Source organism: Gymnogyps californianus, chromosome 2 (assembly GCF_018139145.2).
Source record: "Gymnogyps californianus isolate 813 chromosome 2, ASM1813914v2, whole genome shotgun sequence".
In the NCBI taxonomy this organism is placed as follows: domain Eukaryota; kingdom Metazoa; phylum Chordata; class Aves; order Accipitriformes; family Cathartidae; genus Gymnogyps; species Gymnogyps californianus.
Window position 1 is genome coordinate 150,832,174 of NC_059472.1, and position 19,617 is coordinate 150,851,790.

A 19,617-nucleotide genomic window follows, 5' to 3' on the forward strand; every position below is an offset into this window, starting at 1 on the left:
GCTTGTGCAACCGACTGCTCAGCCCCTCTAATCCCTGCTGTGCCTGCAGAGCGGTGCAGACACCCCTGTGCTGGCCCGTGGCCAGCCGGGATGCCAGCAGCAAGATCACCGGCAGCAGCAACCTCCACAGAGCAAACCACCGGAGTATTTACCCAGCTTCTTGGGTGGGTTTTGCATCCGGCAGAGTTTTGTGCTCTCCCAGCCACGCTTCTCCTATGCCCTGAGCTGCCTGGTTTCAAGCACACTGAGGCTTATCTATCATCTGCTCTGTGTAGCAATGGTCGTAGCCACCACAGTTCGACAAAGCCTTCAGCCGTTCCAAAGAGCACATTTCCTTGTGATGCTACCACAGTCCATTTGCTGGTATCCCTAAGTGCTGGATCACTCTTTTAAATAAGGCCTTCAGACCCTAGACTTGTATAATAACATGCCCTCACCATATTAACTTCCAGCTCCTAATCTCTCATTACTACTATGTCAGACGATGCTACAAAACAGCAAGTTGAAGCTGTGCTGTGGCTGACCACCTGGTACCAGAAGAAAGCACATTCAGATAAGGTATGTTGTAAAGAAGGTATTGCTGAGATTTATGGTTAGCATGTGGGGGGCTGAGCCCTTTTATACCAAGGAAAGAAAAACAGATCCAAGGCAAAGTAGTCAGGGCTGTCTATTACTGTCTTATGGGACCTGACCAATGGCTCAGGTTTTCTGCTGGCACATGATGGTGTGTTTTCATAAAAATGGCCAGAATTACCTTCTCCATGGCCACCTACTCACTGCTTCTAAGAGGGAAGCCTATGCATTCACAGGTGACAGCTTTACCAAGTGGGTCAAACAAAATCAGGAGGCTGGAATTTTCTTTAGGAACAAATTGCCCTCAGTCTATGCAGATAAGGCCAAAATATATGTAAAATTTCAATTACAAGTCAATGGGCCCATCATTTGTCTGTACCAGGGTTTGTCAGTCAGAGGAGCTCAGGTCTTAGGGCTTGCCTTTGCTTCATGCCTTAGTTTCACTACAGGTGGACATGTGTAAATTACTCCAGCAACATGTAAAACCATGGAGGGCTTTTTAAAAAGCCTGATCATTAGACAAAGGAAATAAAAAGGTTGTGGAATGGGACCTAATTAATTATGTCTATCATACATGGAAGAAGTAAAATGAAAATGTGACTTGCTGAACTGAACAATAAAGTGAACCTTTGTTCAGGATTAGAAATAGGCAGTTGGGACCTAATTATACAATGCAATTTCTGAGTAAGCGGATCCTGCAGGAATAAATGCTGTGCAAAAATAAATCCGCTGCATAGAAAGTAATATATGACTTAGAACACAAAGGATTTGGACTCCTAACAAAAAGGTATTTAGAGACTAATACTGATGTTGGCTGTCATTCAAAGCCTACTCATTGAAAAGAAAATAATAATAGATTAATAACATGAAACATTATTGAGCAGATGATGCCAGTAGGACTGGGAACAACGAAATGTCACAGGTCTCCTCTCCTGCAGGAGGGCTCTGATGCCCATTACAGGCTGCCAGATTCCCCATGAGGCCTGTGATTTGCAGCCCCCTCCTTACCCCATCTGTGCTGGGAGCTGAGGTGAGAGGGTGCCAGGCTGCGTGATGGAGGAGCAGCTGGTACCTCCTGTACAGCGACGGTGCCTGGCTGCAGGAAGCTGAGGCTGGAGGTGCCCAGACCAGGCTGTGCTCCCCAGCACTCAGCCTGGGTCCAGTACAATGCACAGCAGCTCCTGCCCCGCTGGGACTTCCTCCTTCTGCCTTTAGAAACCGAAGCCTGGGGATGGGAGAGACCAGCAGAGACTGGCAGTTTGAGGGGCATTGAGCCTCCAACATGCATTCTGCATGGGGCAAACACATGGAGGACACCCTGGTTGCCTTTTATGAGTTTAAATCTAGTCTTGTTGTATTTCCGTGCCTGCAGAGGAAGAGAGAAAGAGGGATATCTTTTGTCAGTTCATTCCCAGGCTCTTAAGTCATGGGGTTAGGGCTGCGGTACTAGGCAGCCGACATTTCTGCAGCAGCAAAGATGAAAGTCAGACAAAATAATCCAAAGAAGTGCTTAACTGTGACTATTAAGTCCCAAAGGATTTATCAGAGTTTACTTTCCTCTGACTTCTAGGAGAGACTTCGGCTGAAGTCCATTAAGCAAATTAAAAAGCAGAAGGAAAATAAACACAGATTAATGGAGATAGGAATTTTATGAAGGAAAGGAAACAGCCAGACCTTGTGACAAAGCTCCTGGGCTGCTATTCAGGTTTTAAGGCCCCCAGACCTTATAAATGGAGGAGATTATTCTCTTCATGTTGCCCTGCTGGTAGTCGTAAAAGAGAGTTAATAGAATTTTTTTTCCCCCACTGAGAAGTCCTGTAGAAACTTGAGTAATAATATAATCCATAATGTTTCATTTCAGTGCGTGACATGCAGCTATTTGTTCCTTTGTTTCCAGGCAGGGAATCGAGCTGTAAATCTTGTAGCAACACAGATACTGTACTGGCTCTGTGGCATTTTATCTCCTGCTGAAACTGAAACCCATCTGAGCAGCTTCCCACACAATTAGAGACTTGCATGTCAGAACAACCAGGCGGGATTTCTGTATTTATTACTTTGGCATCACGAGTAATATTTAATCCAGAGGAGATATCACAGACATGTTTGAAACCTCATTTTGCTTGTTAAAAAATACTTTGAAACCAAGAAGATGAGCAAATTATATCATTATGGAGCCCTGTTATTTATTATCTTTAGATAGTTTAAATTAAAGCAAGTGCTCCCATAAGGGGGAGATTCCTTCCGCTGCTCCTCTTCTAAATGATTTTCTAATTTTCATTGGGTTTATTAGTGTTCATGGCCGAAAACAGATACCAGAATGGTAAGACAAGAGTGAATAAACACGTCCACCTTGGTGTGTGGCCAGGCCCGGCTTCAGCCATGCGGTGGTACCAGCCCATGGGGCAGAAGTGGCTTTCATTGACTCATCTGGAGATGCCAACATGCCAGGAGCAAGCACTGTCCACTCTGGGGTGTACAGAAAACCTTTTCGGGTCCTCGCCACAAACCTAAGGAAAACGAGCATGTTCATATTTGTTTTACTGCCTTGACTGGAAGACCCTCTCACTAATTGCCTTTACAGCATCTAACCCAGTATGTATAATTTGTCGGTTGCCTCTGCTCATCGAGTGATCTGTGTGATAATTCTTGGTTTGCCACTTATTCATGGGCAACTCCCTGTAGAAATTAAAAACATTTTGGGCACGAATTTACTTGAATTTTGTTCATGAGATCCCACTTCTCCCCAGCTGGAGGCATTGGAAACAGTTCTGCTATTATTCTCGGTGAGAAGGTGATATTTCTGTCTGTGCAAATATCCTGCAATGTGAGCTTAAAATACAAAATATACCCCTGCCGGTAGACTCACTTACAGGATTAGTTTTCAGGTGAAAGAGCAAATGAACCCCAAAGGACTGTCCCTGAAAAGCACAGCCACAGCTACAATGCTCCCTGGCTGTGCTGGATCCCTGTTCCCATGGCATGGGGCAGGGCTTGTGGGGCTTCATCCCCGGGTGATGGGGTGGGGTGGGGTTCTGGAAGGGCAAGCAGTTGCCAGGGAACACCCCTCTGGGATGCCCACCCCAGGCCTGGTGCTGAGCCCTGTTGCTGGAGGTACCAATTTCTATAGGTATACATGGGTTTTTTATTAAGCAGCCCCTACTGCCCTTGCCTGCAGAGGATGATCACCAGAGGCAGCACTGGAGGTACCCCTTGCCTCTGCTCCTTGCTGCAGACTGCTCTGCAGGGCTACAAATGGCTCTGGTTGCACGGGCACCTGGGCATAACCTGTCCAGGGACTATGGCATAGCGGCTGGGCATAGCGGCTGGGCATAGCGGGACTGCACTGCACTGCATGGCCAGAAAGCAAACCACCTGGCAGGTTTGGTAAAAGAGGGTGCACAGGGAGGAGGAAAGGAAGAAAGGAGGGATGAGAGAGAAATAACCCCAAGGAAAGGATTTTAATTTTGTTTGTTAAAGCGTGGATTTGAAGTCTTTCCTCCGACAAAGTCCCTGGACTTGTAGGATGTGACTCACTGTGCGTGCTGGTAATTGTGTAAACGGCTGATGTGCAAACTGGGGCTAAGGGTTAGTGAGTTTGGGTATGGCTTCCCAATAGCATTGAGGTCACTGCACATCACGGCTTCTGCTCAGATGCTGACCGGCACCAGGGTAAGAGGCCAAGATGTCTGAGCAGCTAAAGCATGTAACCCTTCCCTCAGCGGGTCCCATTTGTCAGCTTTCCAGTTCCCACGGGACACCTGACCTTTCAGCACTAATATAAGAAAACTGCAAAATGGCAGTGCCTGAAGGTCTGTTTTCCACGTCTGCACCGATAAAACCTGTTTGTGGCCTGGGCTGTCCAGCACAGCCACTGAGTACGTGCATGCCTGCACACACGGGTGTACACACCCCAACGGCAGGTGGGAGCAGCCTGGGGTCACCAGAGCCAGCCGTGTCGCTACCTGCTGGGGAACTGGCCTTGGATGTCTAACTGTGCCTTACTGCCTGCTTATGCCTTGTTTTTACCTTTCACCCTGGGGATCCCAGTACACAAGGACCAGCAGCCCTGCAGGAATGGAGTCTCCCCTGCTGCTGCTGCTGGCATTGCTGACCACCGCCATCAAAGCCAAGGTGTTCAGCCGGTGCCAGTTGGCTCACGTGCTCCAGGAAGAGGGGCTGGATGGCTACAGGGGCTAAAGCCTTGCCAACTGTGAGTTTCAGTCCCCTGTCTGCCCACAGCCTTTCCTTCCCAGCTGCTGCCGTCCCCACAGATGGCAGCTGTGGCACAGCCTGAGTGCCTTATGCCCCTGCCCAGGGCTCTGCGTGGCCTTTTACGAGAGCACCTTCAACACGGCAGCTCAAAGCGTCGAAGCAGATGGCAGGGCCGGCTACGGCATCTTCCAGATCAGCAGCCAGCTGTGGTGCACCGACGACTGCAGCCCCTCGAAGAACCACTGCAGGATGGCTTGCAGGGGTACCACAGCACTGCTCCTCCAGAGCCAGCCACGGGAGCGGAGGCAGCAGCCTGAGCCCTCCCGCTCTGCCCAACTTCACCCCCTGGCCAAAGCGGAGCTGCGGGGGCATGCAGGGCCCAACCTCGGCAACTCAATGCCTGTGGTTGCAGGAAATTGGGGGTGATGAATGGCTGGGACCAGCTCCTCTTCTGGTCTGTGCAGGGTGTGGGTAGCCCCGCTGACTCCTGAGGCTGGGGAGTGAGAGGCCATGGCTTTGCTAGAGGCGTTTCTCCCAGGCACCATAGCATCGCTGCCCCCAAGCCTTCTCCATGGTTTCACCTTGCACCTCTGGGCCAGCTCCCTTCCCTTGCCCTGTATTCATCCTTTCCTCTCCTGGGATACTAGGGACCCAGGGCTCTCTAGGTGTTTTGACTGTGGATGGAAGACAGGCAGCCCTGATGTGGGTGGGTTGTGATGTGGGGCTGGATGAGATAAATGCATCCCCCCGGTCGTGGAGTGAGTAGTTGGAAAAACGATCACCCAAGGCTGTATTACTGCCAGGCAGATCCAGGTCTTGGCTCGGAGTCTGCCACCAGTGGGGAGCTCCCAGGCAGACATGGGAAGGGTTTTGCTGTGTCTGACCAGCAGACATCCTGCTGTATGAGAAAACCCAAGGTCTGGGAGGCTGGGGCTGGACCTCCCGTTCCTGTTCAGACCAAAACCTCCTTTTCCAGATAGGCAGAAAAGCTCCCTAATAGCTTTTTCCCCAGCAGAGCAAGCAGGAAGGGATTGAAATATTATAAGCATAGATGGGTCTGCCTCCCATTTTTCCCCCTCCTTCCATCTCTCTCTCACAGGTGATTACAGAGGCAGGCACACCAGCATTTGCAGGGGAGAACACACATTTATGGTTGTTGCTGGCCATGCAGAAGCAGATGAGGGTGCCTGCCTGGCAGCATTCAAGCACGTGAAGCTGATGGCAGCCTGGCAGTGGGGAGAATGAGCAGCATCCAGCCCCACACTGATGCCCAGGGCTGCTCGAGTACCCGGCCCTCACTGCACCTGGTGGGGAAATCTGCTCCAGGCTGGTGTCCTGCCCTCGAGTGAGCTCACGGGGCTGTGCTTCTCTCCCTGCAGATCTGCTATCGAGTAACATAACTGATGACATCATCTGTGCCAAAAGAATTGTGAGAAACCCACAAGGAATGAATGCCTGGTAAGGGGCTTCAGGGACAGTTTCTTTGGCAGGGCTCACGTGTGTTTCTGAGGGGGCATGGCTGCCCTTTGCCCTACTGTCACACAAAGGCAGCACAGCCACACCAAAGACGAGGAACCACAACTTCAAGGCTTTGCAGATGGGTGGGAATGGAGAGACAAACTTGCACCACTTCAGTCTCTGCAAGGCATCTCACAGGAGAGACTAGGGAGGAAGGAGCAGAGAAAAACTGTTTCAGAAAAAAACCTCAGGTGAAAAATAAATGGTCAGTAAACAGCCCATCAGCTAGTAGATTAGCCCTTGAAGTTTTCTCTCTCTCTTATGCTTTCAAAGTCCTTCAAAGAGCTCCTTCCCCCACTTTTTGCTGTCTCTTATCTTAGCTGGAAGCACCTAGCATGGAAGCAATTCTTCCCAGAGTATTTGAGAGCATTAATCACTGAAATATCCTGATGAATCTAGATGACAGCCCTTGCTTGGTGCAGCCCTGAACCATCCCTGGGACTCTGGGCTGCTAAAACATAGGAAGCCTGTAAAGGCAGAGTAACCAACAGGCTGAGAAAACAGAAGTGGGGTAGAAGACAATTCCAACGATCATATAAATATGTGGTTGTCTGAAGTCCCAAGGCATTTTGTGCAAAAATAGTGGCGTTAACCACTGAATCCTGAATACATTCCAAGTTGAGGGACAAGATTCTGCCTTCAGATTCCCCCCGCCCCCTCCCCGCCATTGCAGTTGGACTCATTAGCTGGTTTTGCTTCCTGTGGTGGGCTGCTGCGAAGCCTGGCTCACCGCAAAAGCAGCAGCGTTTCTGAGTAGAGGTGAGGTAAGTAATTTGTGCAGCATACGCAGCAAACGGGCTCAGGGCCCCTGTGGTGAGCATTGCTGTCACACGTCCGCTGCGTGCTCAACACACTGTGCTCAGCTGCGATGTCCCAGTGAAGGGGGGACCCTTGCAGTGGCCGGAGGTGGCAGGACCTGCCATTGCAATTCATTGTTCCTGGCCAGGACTTAGAGAGAGCTCAGGTGGCATCAAGGGACAGCGATGGCTGCACTCCTCAATGCGAGGTGCTCAGCCAGAGTTGGAGGGTCTGCAAGTCCTTCTCCAGGGCTAGTGACACGATGTCCCTCATTGGGAAGGAGCCTACAAAAACCAGAGCCTGCTCGTATTGGACATGAATTGTATCACTCTAGTACCTAAATAGTCTCTCTTTGCTGCTTCTGTCCTCAGGGAGGGCTGGGCAATGCACTGCAAGGGACGAGACCTGTCTGAGTGGGTGGAAGCGTGTGACTTGTGAGGAAGTCCCCAGCTCAGTGCTGCTGCAGCTGACAGGGCCTGCCTCTCCTCTCCTGCAAGGGGAGAGCTTCCCCCTCGCTGCACAACACTTCTCAGTTAGTATTTGCAAACCCAATGCATTCTACAAGGTACACGATAACTTTAACAATATAGCATGTTTTTTTTTTAAAAAACTAACTCAGCTTTCCATTTTCACATGTGATTTAGAGTCCAGCCCCTAAAGCTTTTCCCCAGGGGCTTTTTCGTGCATGTTTGAATGGGGCCAGGGGGTGAGGGTCAGGAGCTGGGTAGATAGCAATACCCTTGGATGCAGCTGATTTCTCTGGAGTTTTCAAAGAAACTGAAAAAAGGAAGACCTCAAAAAAGGATGCAAATCTGCAAGCTTTCCAACACCTCTTATTTGTATATTTGTAATAAAAATGCGGCAAAACACAGCCTAGAACCTTACTCGGTAAAACTTGTATCCACTCAGCAATATAAGCTGTCCCTGTGGAAAGTCAAAATGCTGCACAGCCCTTTCACAACTGCCAGGGCAAAGGAGGCGAGCACGCTCTCCTCTCCGTGGTGTAGCTTGTGCCATAGCTGGCCAGTCCTGCAGCTAGATTTCTAGGTGTCGTGGTTTAACCCCAGCCAGCAGCTAAGCACCATGCAGCCGCTCGCCCACTGCCCCCCCACCCCTGGGATGGGGGAGAGAATCAGGAAAAAAAAACTCGTGAGTTGAGATAAAGACAGTTTAATAGGACAGAAAGGAATGAAAAACAATGATAATGATAATAATAATATGACAATAGTAATACTAAAAGAATTAAACTATACAAAGCAAGTGGTGCACAATGCAATTGCTCACCACTTGTTGACCGATGCCCAGTTAGTTCCCGAGCCGCGATCCCCCCTCCCAGTTAACTCCCCCCAGTTTATATACTGGGCATGATGTCATATGGTATGGAATAGCTCTTTGGCCAATTTGGGTCAGCTGTCCTGGCGGTGTCCCCTCCCAGCTTCTTGTGCCCCTCCAGCCTTCTTGCTGGCTGGGCATGAGAAGCTGAGAAATCCTTGACTTAGTATAAACACTACTTAGCAACAACTAAAAACATCAGTGTGTTATCAACATTCTTTTCCTACTAAATCCAAAACACAGCACTATACCAGCTACTAGGAAGAAAATTAACTCTGTCCTAGCCGAAACCAGGACACTAGGGCAGTCCCTAGCTGTGCATAGAAGCTAGCCCTGTGCTGGCGGTGTTCCTCCACCGTGGGAAGGCCACAGTGCAGTGGAAGGAGATGTCTGGTGTGGGAATGGCTGCAACTCGCTGCTGGGAGGATTCGATGCAGGGACAGAGAGGGTTAAAGAGAAACAGTGGTGGTGGTGGTGGCTGTCACCATAGATGAGCCTTAGTTCTGTCTGTTGTTTTCTTTGAATGCTTGGGAAAGTACAAAAATAAAAAGGAGTATTTTTTTATTACGTTGTGGTGGCTGTTCTTGTGTTTAAAAGGAGAAAAGAGAAAAAAAATCAGAGCAACCTATTTGTTGTCAGTAGATGGGTTCTGAACCAAAATCTTACCTTCTAACACTGCCGAGCTTTGAAATCCAAGCCTGGGTCTAGAGATGTAGGCCAAGGGCAGACACTTTAAATGTGTGATGATCATCACTTCACCAAAAAAATTTCATTCAAATCAAAATGCCAGATCCTAACAAAAAATATACTTTAATCTTTGGAAGATCCTATTTATTCCTGTTCTAAGGAAAATCTGGGGCAATTTCTATACAGTAGCAGGAATTAAGGCCAAAATTTTCATCTGTGACTTAGTTGCACATTTTCTGTGTTTTCTGGAGATGGTGGATATCTCAAATACTTGAATGTTAGTGCTGGAGTCCTGGAGCAGATACGGAAACACAGGGGAACTGTGTTCACTTCTGGATGTGATCAGCCACCGTTCTGCCAAACCATGTCCCATAGAAGCTCTGGTATCTTCCTCAGCAAAATACGTAGTTCACTCATGGCAGAGCTCTGAGGACACAGGGCAGCTGCCTTATGTAAGGTGTGACAGATAGTCTGTCTCTTCCCTTTCACTTAAGGCAAAAATCTAGGTGTCCAGCTTCACTTTTACTTGGAAACCGAGTAAGGAATTTGCTTTCAACCATATCCATCTGAAATCCCGAGAAAGTCAGAGAGTATGTTTTCCTTGTTTTCTTGATGAAAGCAAATTTTCCGTTTATTTCTAGGAGGTAGTATTTGCAGGGGAAATTTGGTAATCCTTATGAAAAAACAGCATCCCTCAACCTGCAGCCCCCCTGGTGACACGAGGACTGCAGGTAATCTGGCATGCTGTCATGTCTGAGCACTGTAACTACTTGAGGACCGTGCCAGCACACGTGGACAACAGGGATCATGAGATCATCTATAGGCACATTTTAGAGGAACAAGAAACCTCCTACATAGATAGAAACAAATTAAATAAAGGGCCTGATCCTGTTTCCCCATGAATTTAAAGGAAGTTTTACCACTGATTTTAACAGCAAACAGGACTGACCTTGTAGGGTATGTGATCAAACAGCTCCAGATTGCTTGAGAGTATTTCAACACTTCCATTATATGCCCCATCTTTCAAACTTGGACATAAATATTCACTTGGCAGAAATCTCAGCCTACAAGCAAATTAGGAGATTTGTTTTTAACTTTTTTTCCACTCACAAATTAAAAAAAGAGAGAGAGGAAGAAAGAGGTCTTCTTGGATGTTTTTAAGTTACTGCTGCTATGCAATAACATTTACTGTCTTTGCGCTACCCTACCTTAAAAAATGATTTTACTCATTCTTAAAGAGAAAAATGCAAAATAAATTAATTAATTGATGTTACAATCACTGTTTTGAGCTGCAAGGGACGTAAGTGATACCAGGGGATCAGCCAGCAGTCAGGAAGCCACTGCCAGAACAGGGACAGTCACTTGGCTGATGTGTGGCTTGCGGGCCATGAGAGCTTGTGAGCCATCAGGCCATGGCTCACAGCACCGAGAGCAGGGCTGTGTGCGACCAGAGCTGCTGGGTGATCCACGTGTGTGTATGGGGGTGGAGAAAGGCAGCTGGGGCTGTTGGAGTCAGTGTTATGTACCACCCCAAAACCCCGCTCTGTGTCCAGCCGGCTATCCCTACAGTGAAGCTGGGGGCTTTGCTGTCATCTTCTGGAAAACTCTTTGAGACCAAATTATCTGTGCAGCTGCTACAGGACTTGAAAGTGTTGGTATGAGGTTCATGAGGTCAGAGAGGAGAGCTGGTCCTCTGCTCCATGATGTCCTCCATGATCTTCAGCCCCACACCCCCAACTCCAATGAACAAAGCCAGGGGTGCCAAATCGAGCTGCATTGTGAATGCAAGAGACATCCCAGAGCACCAACACATCCCTGCCAAAGGTACTACTGCAAACTCAATTTCTCTGTTTACTTTGGTACTGGCCAAATGCCACTACCTTCTTCCAACCTGAGTAAGTAGCCAGATTTTTGGATCCTGCAGATTATATTTATTACGAGAAGAAACTGAAGATGAATTTAGCTATTTCCTCAATGCAATCCCCTTTCTTTACAGACTTATAGAGTGTGTACCGGCCACAGGACGACTCATGCAACCAGGGACAATTATTTGCTCCCAATTCAAAACTAAATTTCTTCTGGCGCCCTCCCAAATTGCTCCTTCTGTCAAAGCCGCTCTGTGTGGTCCCGCATGCCAGCTGCCAGCCTGCCTCTCCTCTGCCTCTGGTTCTGGGCTCCCTGCATCCCTCTTTTACACACGCACACACACCCCCAGACACACAGCCCACCATCACTGGTCCCCTGCGTGTGCAGGCTGGGGGCAGGTACTTGCCATCAGCCGCGGAGCAGCTCCTCTCCAGGCTGTGCTCCCTGCCCGCTGGCGTCCTGCTGTTACAGCTACTGATCCTGGAGCTTACATAAAGAAACACAATTGTTTTTACACAGATCCTGAGGGAGAGGCTGGCAACTTCAGCATAATTTAATCTAAACCAGGATAAGACAGTAAATATTGTTGTGTTTGCATAAGGATGAAGTAGGGTGAGTAAAGCAGAAGATGCTGAGGAAAGAAACACCTGTATAATTCACAAGGAGGGGAAATATTGAAAAGGTACAAAGTTTTGTAGTTTGGCCGTCTTCACTGAAAAATAATATATTGTTACAGAGACTGGGGAATCTGTTCAATCCTTTCAAACAGTTTAATCTCCATACCCTCACCCATATTCATGGCCTGTGCTCCTGTGTCAGTGATGTTAAACAGGGAAACGTGGTCCCGTGCACTCAGTTGTGTGTGGAGCCAGTCTGGCACAAAATTGGTGTTTCTGTTCACCACTGCTATCTCCAAGAGATCTCTCTGGGACTGCGGAGCTCAGCCTGGTGTCCTGATCAAAAAGATCAAGGGATGATGTGATCACAAAGTGTAAGTACCGTCATGGGCAGAAATTCTGGGCACGGCAGAGCTCTTTAATCCAGGGGAGAAAAGCATAACAAGAACCGATGGCTGGGACTTAACTCCAGGCAAATTCAACTGAGAAACAAGTTATAAACTTTTAATCAGTGAAAGGAGATTAACAACCAGAATAAACAAGCAGAAAAAATGGTGGCTTCTCCAGCTCTTGACATCTCCCGACAGAGACCAGATGCCTTTCTGGGTCGGCGATGGTGGAAGACAGCTCCTGGGGCTCTGCCAAAGGGGACATGGGTGAAATCCTGCAGTCTGATGTCAGCAATGGCAACTCGCTCACCCTCAGGCTGGATCAGGCTCAGATTTTACCCGGCTCCAGACCAGCTTTGCAACACTTGCCACCCCTCTCTGGATGAGACAGCTTGCCATTGCCAGCTCTGGTCCACAGCTTATTGCCCCATCCCCAGTACCTGCTGCATGTCCTGCCTCCATGGAGCAGGGCCCAGTGCCATCCCATGGGGACCGGCCTCTCACTTTGCCTCTCGCTGCTCTCCATGACCCTTCTACCCACCATCCACAGGGAAAGGGAGAGATGGTCAGTGCTGCTGATGCTGACAGGGTCCTGTGGACTCCTAAGGAGAGGGGAGGAAAAGACTACCCTGGACATCTAACAGCTGGAAGGAGGGAAGTCTTAAGGGTCCCTGGGTTCAATATTTTTGTCTAAGTTGCATGGCAGTGGGAAGTATCATTCATGCTTTAGATCTCAGACATTGTAATTGAATTTCCAAGGTTATTAGATAATGGGCGAGTGTGGTTTTACTACAAGAGCCTTGAAATTGAACCTGGTCCTTGTTTCCTGGGTATCAGTACCTTGCTGAAAATGTAGACTTTCTAATACTAAGGGATGTGCCACCATGTGGCTCTCAAAAGGTATTTGAAAATCACATTTAGCCCTCAGTGAGGAAAAGATGATCTAATGGACTCTTCTGGCCCAGTGTCTATGAATCCTTTCACAGTTTCCCAGGGCACCCAGTGTGTTTGCTCATGACCCTTCTACAGCAGCGGTGGGCAGGGGCTGCTGTTCCTGCGAGGAGCGTCGTCCCTGTCCGCCTGCAGCCCATCCCGCTCTCCTGCCCCAGGTGCTGATTCCCACTTGGCTGGACCATGTCCTGGCTCCCTCCAGCTGAGACCCCCTGGGCTAGTGCAACTGGGGCTGCTGCAAACCATCTCAGGGAAATTACTTCAGATTTGTGCCAGATTCATTTCTCCCTCAAGGTCACAGGACACTTTCTGTCCTGAACTCCTTCTTTCCACATGCTGATCTTTTTTTAACTGTTCTGGGCTGATGTCATCCATGCCGGTCTCAGCTAGAGGAGTAATCTTTCTGGAAACTTTGAACAAAATCCCTTCAGCATCTTTTGAATTGTGGGAGAGTGGTAAAATAGACTTTTATAATTGTTAAAAGGATAATCAGTTCTTTTGGCAATGCTACAAGAAAATAGATGATATTGAAAGGTTAGCAGTAAGTCAACCCTTTTGGGGGGTTTGTACTCTGCTTGGCTGAAGGAATTAAAAAAATAACCACAGGAGATCTACCATGGCCTGGGATCTGCTCTAATTTTTAATTAAGACAAAGAAACTCAACTCATAGGCAACGTTGCTGCATAGTTTTACTGGGTTTTACATAAAACAGCAGCTCTGTGATGGCTGTTTGGATCATTTTCATGAAGGAGTTTGTAAATGGAATAACAATCACACACATTTCTCCTATTAAAAAATCCAAACCACAAAAATACGAAAAAACCCAAGCATCAACCTCATTCCCTTAATCGCTTAATGTTAAGCTACAAGAAAATCCATCTGGAAAAAAGTAAATAGAATTTACAGGTGAGATATTGTCAGCAAACTTGGCTGATTTTCTGCACTGATCTATACGGTCTATGCTGGTATGACATGCTAACCAGACCCCTTTGTAAACATACTGCCCTTGCATTGCACACTGGTACTAGCTAAATAATGGTCCCATGGAAGATAAAACTAGCCCCATTCACATCATTCATGTTCTTTAAAACTGCAAAATATAGTGTAGACAAACCAGAAAAGAATCAGAATGTTTGTGCCATAATTAAACTCCACAATTAAAATAATGAAGAAAGCAAAGTGCAAAATGTGATGCTGTTGCAGCATATGTCATAGCAGCAGTGCACATGGCAGTTCCAGTTTTACGGTTAAATCCATAATAGCCAATTGTTTGTTGGAAGCACTATTATCTAGAGCTTAAAATGTGCTGGTGATGCCTTCGTGTCAGCATTTTCTGGCTGTTAGTGATTTCATTGTGCTGCTCAAAGTTGCCAATGTTTTGTATTTAAGTTCCGCTACTATAAGTTTTGCTTGTGTTTTACTAAAGAGCATTGTAACACAGACCCTCGGGGAAATTCCATTCCCCTTCTTAAAAAATTGTGGCTATTTTATTTTCCTTATCTCTGCCATCCATTTCCTTTTGTTTCTCAATGCATTGCTGCAAATTACAAAGACATTTCCTTGTCTGCTTTACTTTGGACCCCTTTAATGAAAGCTCCTACATAATCAAAGTCACAGGATTCATTTGATGATGTGAACTGGTTTTGCTGAAGGGTCACAGTTGGAGATTTAGCATTTCAGAAAAGCAAAAGATCTAAAGGCAGGAGAAATGGACAACAGTTTTTACAAGATATCAGATAAACATGCAGTAACACAGAATGAAATTCAGCTCTTACAAAGCAGAACAGCTCAGTGTGATCTGTCTTAACTACAACCAGGTGATCGGAGCCAGCCTCCCTGCAGAAAAGTGAGCCTCGCTTCCTTTGCTTCATTAGTCTGTTTTCTGTGGCATGATGTCATGGCCAGGAGGTACTTTGTACTCACTGATGCAGGGCCACAAGGAATGGTGTAACATAAGAGAGAGAAAAACATGAGAGCAAAAACATTTCCCTGTTCCCTTGCTTGTAGATACTACTCAGGCTGCTGCTCGGCAGGCAGCAGGAGATCAGACTTTCTGACCCTGAGAAACAGTGGTCATTGCCCATTTGATTTCATCAGGAACAAAAAGCTTGAATAACCAAAGTTTCTCAAGAAACAGAAATTTCTGGTAAATGTCTGTGTAAAATACATTTTTCTGACATTGCCAACACAAAGTATTTTGACATTCTCAAACCAAAAGGCTGTGTTTGGTTGTGTCCCCTTGAGTTGCTGCTGCTGCTGCTAGGACCTGCCATTCAGGTTCCTCATGTCCCCAGCTCTCATCTGAGTGCCAGGCTCCTCACCAGGGTACACGTCACCATGCGAGCCGTGACCAAACAGCTCCCAGAAAGCTCCCCCCCCTCAGAGGGGCTGCATGAGCATTGGGAGAGATCTTCCAGGAAGGGGCCTCATCCACGTCATCATCAAGCAGACCCAAGACACACATCCCAGTACAGGTTCAACAAGCTGAAAAGTCTTGTTCTGAAGAAGATTGAAATGAAATATTTTATTATTTTATTTCCACATAAATTCAATAAAAAAGTGCTCACCAGAACCAAGTTTTTTGCCCTAGGATCTAGGCTGCTGTAAAGGGGCACAGCCTGGGGTGCCTGGGTCTCAAGAGGAGGGAGCTCAGGGAGTAGGAGATAAGCAGTGGGGCCACTGGTGTCAGCCTTAGACTTTTTCATGTGGACTACAGTGTACTTTTAGGCAGAGTTAAATATTTAGACTGGGATTCAGCTCACCTTAAAGTAGATACCTCTTGCCTGTTCAGCTGAATAATAGGCAGAGCTCCTTGGACTCAATTTAGTGCTTAAACACAGGCACCAAGAGACATTGGAGATATCAGGAGGCTTCCTGTGTGGCCTCCAGCTGCAGATCTGTGAGCATGCGGTTCTCCATAGGTCCTGCACGATACCTCCCAGCTGGTGCAGATACCCCAATATCCTAGATCATCTCCAGTGGCATTAGCTGGTCATATTTAGGCAATTGACTCAAACTGTGTTGACCGCGTTGACTGGATCTCCATTGACTATAATGAGATATCTAGTGTTCAGACATCTACATTTAACTGCCTGCATGTGGGTGGCTAAATCGTATGCTGAACTCCAGGGTGACTGTATCAGGAAAAATACTGTCAGTAACCCAAACCACTGCAAGCAGAAGATTCACAAATTTGAGGGTGACTTAGGTTTTGTCCCCCAAAGGACCTCTTTGATTCTACTGTGGTTTTTTTCCTACAAATTATACAGAGGAGGGTTTTAGTAAGGGTTTGAACTTCATGGCGCTCTGACCGGCTTAATCAGTTCCCTGTTCAACACACCATGTCCTTCAAAATGAGCATGCGGGTTTGTGAGAGGCATACCTCTGGCACAAAATTAATCAAATGCAGAGGCCAAGTTCTCCAAAAGTAGGTGGTTCCCTCGAAACATACCTTTGAGTCTTCATCATTTTTGCCATAATTTCCAAAGTTTGGACTTCTCAAAATTTGCCATGACTAACTTACATTTACACTAATCAGTGTATAAGTCAAGAAATTGCAATTTTCTCCTCCAAGACAGATGTAAGCAGTGAATGAGCTGCTAACATCTCATTACACGCAACGATGTCATTATGTGGAAAATAACACAACAAGGATGCCTGAAGCAAGATTTTTAGCCACTGAGATCTGAGAACTTGGTCATAAAATACTGACTCAAATTGAAACAGTCAGGATGAAATTCAGTGCCTTAATACCAGTAACTCAGACACTGCTATGCTGCATGGGCTTGTCGTTCTCCTTGTTTCTTTAACATACTTAAATTGTGTTGAGGTAATGGGAGTGGCATGGTTGGGAGCTTCAGACCTGTTTTAATTCAATTGCAACCTTGGCAAACTTTTACGTTTTAGCAGATCCTCCAGTAACATGCTCCAAAACCCCATAGGAGCCTGCTAAACTTTGTAGGACCTGCCTTAGATGAAAATATATTCAGACAAGCAGTTAACGGAAGGACTTGTTCTTTTTTAGAATCACTCGGAGTTTGGCACATACTGAAGTTCATCCCTGATAAACCTACAATACTGTAAATTCTGCAAACCCTGGACAACTAGGAAGAAATCTGAGCACACTTAGACGTCATATAACCTCAGCTAGTGTGTGTTTCCCCCTGCTCCGTTGGAGGTGAAGAACTGAAGAGCAGCAATGTTAGATGTACCCAAGGCTATATGTTGTGTGACAATGGAAGGATGTGAGCCCAGCTTTACACAGCAAACCACTCTGGTTGCTGGAACATCTGTCTTCCTTCTTTTATTTTATCTGCGCTCTCCATAGGCATTTATGTGAGGCAGAAGATGTGGATGTCTGTGTCACCCAAGGGAGCTGCTGAGGGGAAGGTCAGCTGAGTAAAATCCACAAGCCAGTTAAAATCCCACCAGGCGAAACACAAGCCTCTCCTGCTCTAAGCTACTCCTCATTCTTAGGCTGTCTCGCTTTCTTCGGGGAGGAAGAGCTACTGTAGTCCTCGGACTGACGCCAGCACTCTCGAGTTGTTCCAGCAGTCAGAGAGAGAAAAACTCAGCCGCTGCCTAAGCAAAATAAAACACAGCACCAAGGGAATGAGAGCCACAGGCTTGCTGCAGTATAGCCCCTTGGGTGGGTACAGTTTCGGTGGGTACACCCCATGGTGTGTGGTAGCAGGGGTCTTTGTAGCTGCAGGGATGGATATCTACTTTTTCTCAGGGAAGCCTCTCTCAGTGTGTGTTACTGGTCCTGAAGGGTGGCTGTCCCCTGTCTGGACAGCAAGGACTGCCACTGCAGCCAGCAGCCCTCCTGGGACCTTTGCAGCTGAGCAGAAAAGAAATATTTACTGCTCCTCGCCACAAAGGATTCAGGCAGGGGATGACAAGGAGAATATATGGGCCCTTTATGCTTCTTCCTGACTGCTGTTTGGGCAGTGAGCCTATGGATGGGGTAGGAGTGCTGTTTATGGAGTGGCTTACAGACACAAAGCACTCTGATTTTGGAAGGAGCTGCCTTTCCCTTGCAGTCTGGCGGGGCCAGGGTTTCTGGGCACTTTGCTCACCCATGAGCCAAAGCCTGGGAAGGGAGATGGAGGCACGTGGCCTGGTGCACCAAGCCTTGCCCTGTGAGAGAGCTCTGCAGCTGGGATGGCACCCGCACAGCCCCAGTTCCCAACGGCTGCTTTCCTCCTCTCACTACACAGCCATCCGCAGGGGTTCAATAGCCCAGAAATGGTTAAAATGCAGCAACATTTCTCACCAGTACTCAACATTTTTGAGGACAGGAGACAGGCAGGCAGGCAGGCAGACCTTCAGCCCTTTTCCCATGCACCTTTCCTTCACGCATATGCAAAAACGATTGTTACCGAGGGAGAAATCACAAAGATCTCTCTCTGCCACGGAAAGAGCACATACAAAATAAAGCCTAAATTCACAGAGTAATCAGAATTACTTTTCAAAACAGTATCTTGTTACCGGCTAAAACAAACAGCATGGTTACCACCAGGGGAACTGCCAGGCAGCCCAGAAGGGCAGATCGCAAAAGATTAAATAGTTGCCCGAAAAAAAAAAGAAGGAAAAGGGCTTTTTCTACAAAAGACTGCCTCAGCTGGAAATTAAAAGGAGCAAAGTGGGAGAAGGAGGATTACCCTCCCAGTGCGGCAATTAATCCCAGGAGGAGGAGGGGAAGAAGATCTGCAGCGCTGACCATGGCTGCGTTGATGGACTGCTGCGGGGCTGGGGCTGTCGCCATCCCGGCCAGCCTGCACTTTTGAACCGTGCCATTGAGTCAGGCCCTGCAGACCCACAGGAAGATGGAAACAGGATGACTGGACCTTTGAAGTTGCCAGGGTGTAATAGCGAGAGGAGATGAGAGAGCCTACGCTCACAGTAACCCACTGTCTCTCATCATCATCAGCACATTAATTTGTCGGGTGAGGATCATGCGAGAGAAGCGCCGAAGCGGCTTGTCAGGAAAAAAGCACCAGGGAGGAGGCCCAGGGAGGGGAGGGGGCCGGGGGCCAGAGGGGGAGGGTGGGAAGGGGAGTTCGGAGAAAATTGCTCGAAATTACAGTATTCAGCTTTTGCTGACAGTATATCAAAGCCCAACTTCTGCCTTTATGATATTTAAATCCCTGCCGCTTCCCCAGAAAAACAGCATCGGCACAATAGAAACATTATGTGCCGGCGTGGGGAGGGGGAGCGCCACTGAAACGGGACTCGCTTCGGGTTGGGATGCTGATCGGGACTTGGAGGGCCTGACTGCTCCACCACAGAGAGAGACGAACAAAGTGCCCATCTACAGTGACAATGTCCCAAGGAGGCACTTTGAATTCTTCTCCTGTTACACAGTTTGAAGCACACACACTCCCACACACACACACCTCACACACACACACTCACACACACACACACACAGACTCCCCACACACACTCACACACTCCCCCCCTCCCTCCCAAGGGAAACGACCCAGTCATTGCACAGGGTAGGAGCACTGAAGATGCAAGAGCATTAAAGTGAAACTGGGTGATAAATCATAACTGACAGCTCAGTAAGAGGATTAAAGCTCCTGCCAGGGATTTATGCCTTCTCCTTGTTACAATGCTTTGGTCTCCCTCGTGGGATTGGCAGCCTCTTTACTGGCGGTGCCAAGTGCACC

At 47.6% G+C, this 19,617-nt stretch overlaps 1 protein-coding gene across 1 annotated transcript; it reads left to right on the forward strand.

The window, feature by feature from the left end:
* Positions 1-4,647: 4,647 nt before the first annotated feature.
* LOC127012699 (lysozyme C, milk isozyme-like) lies at positions 4,648-7,539 on the forward strand. The gene is given in 4 exon segments (XM_050890933.1): positions 4,648-4,783; positions 4,889-5,047; positions 6,165-6,243; positions 7,473-7,539. Coding segments are annotated over 4 exon segments (441 nt in total).
* The last annotated feature ends 12,078 nt before the right edge of the window (positions 7,540-19,617 follow it).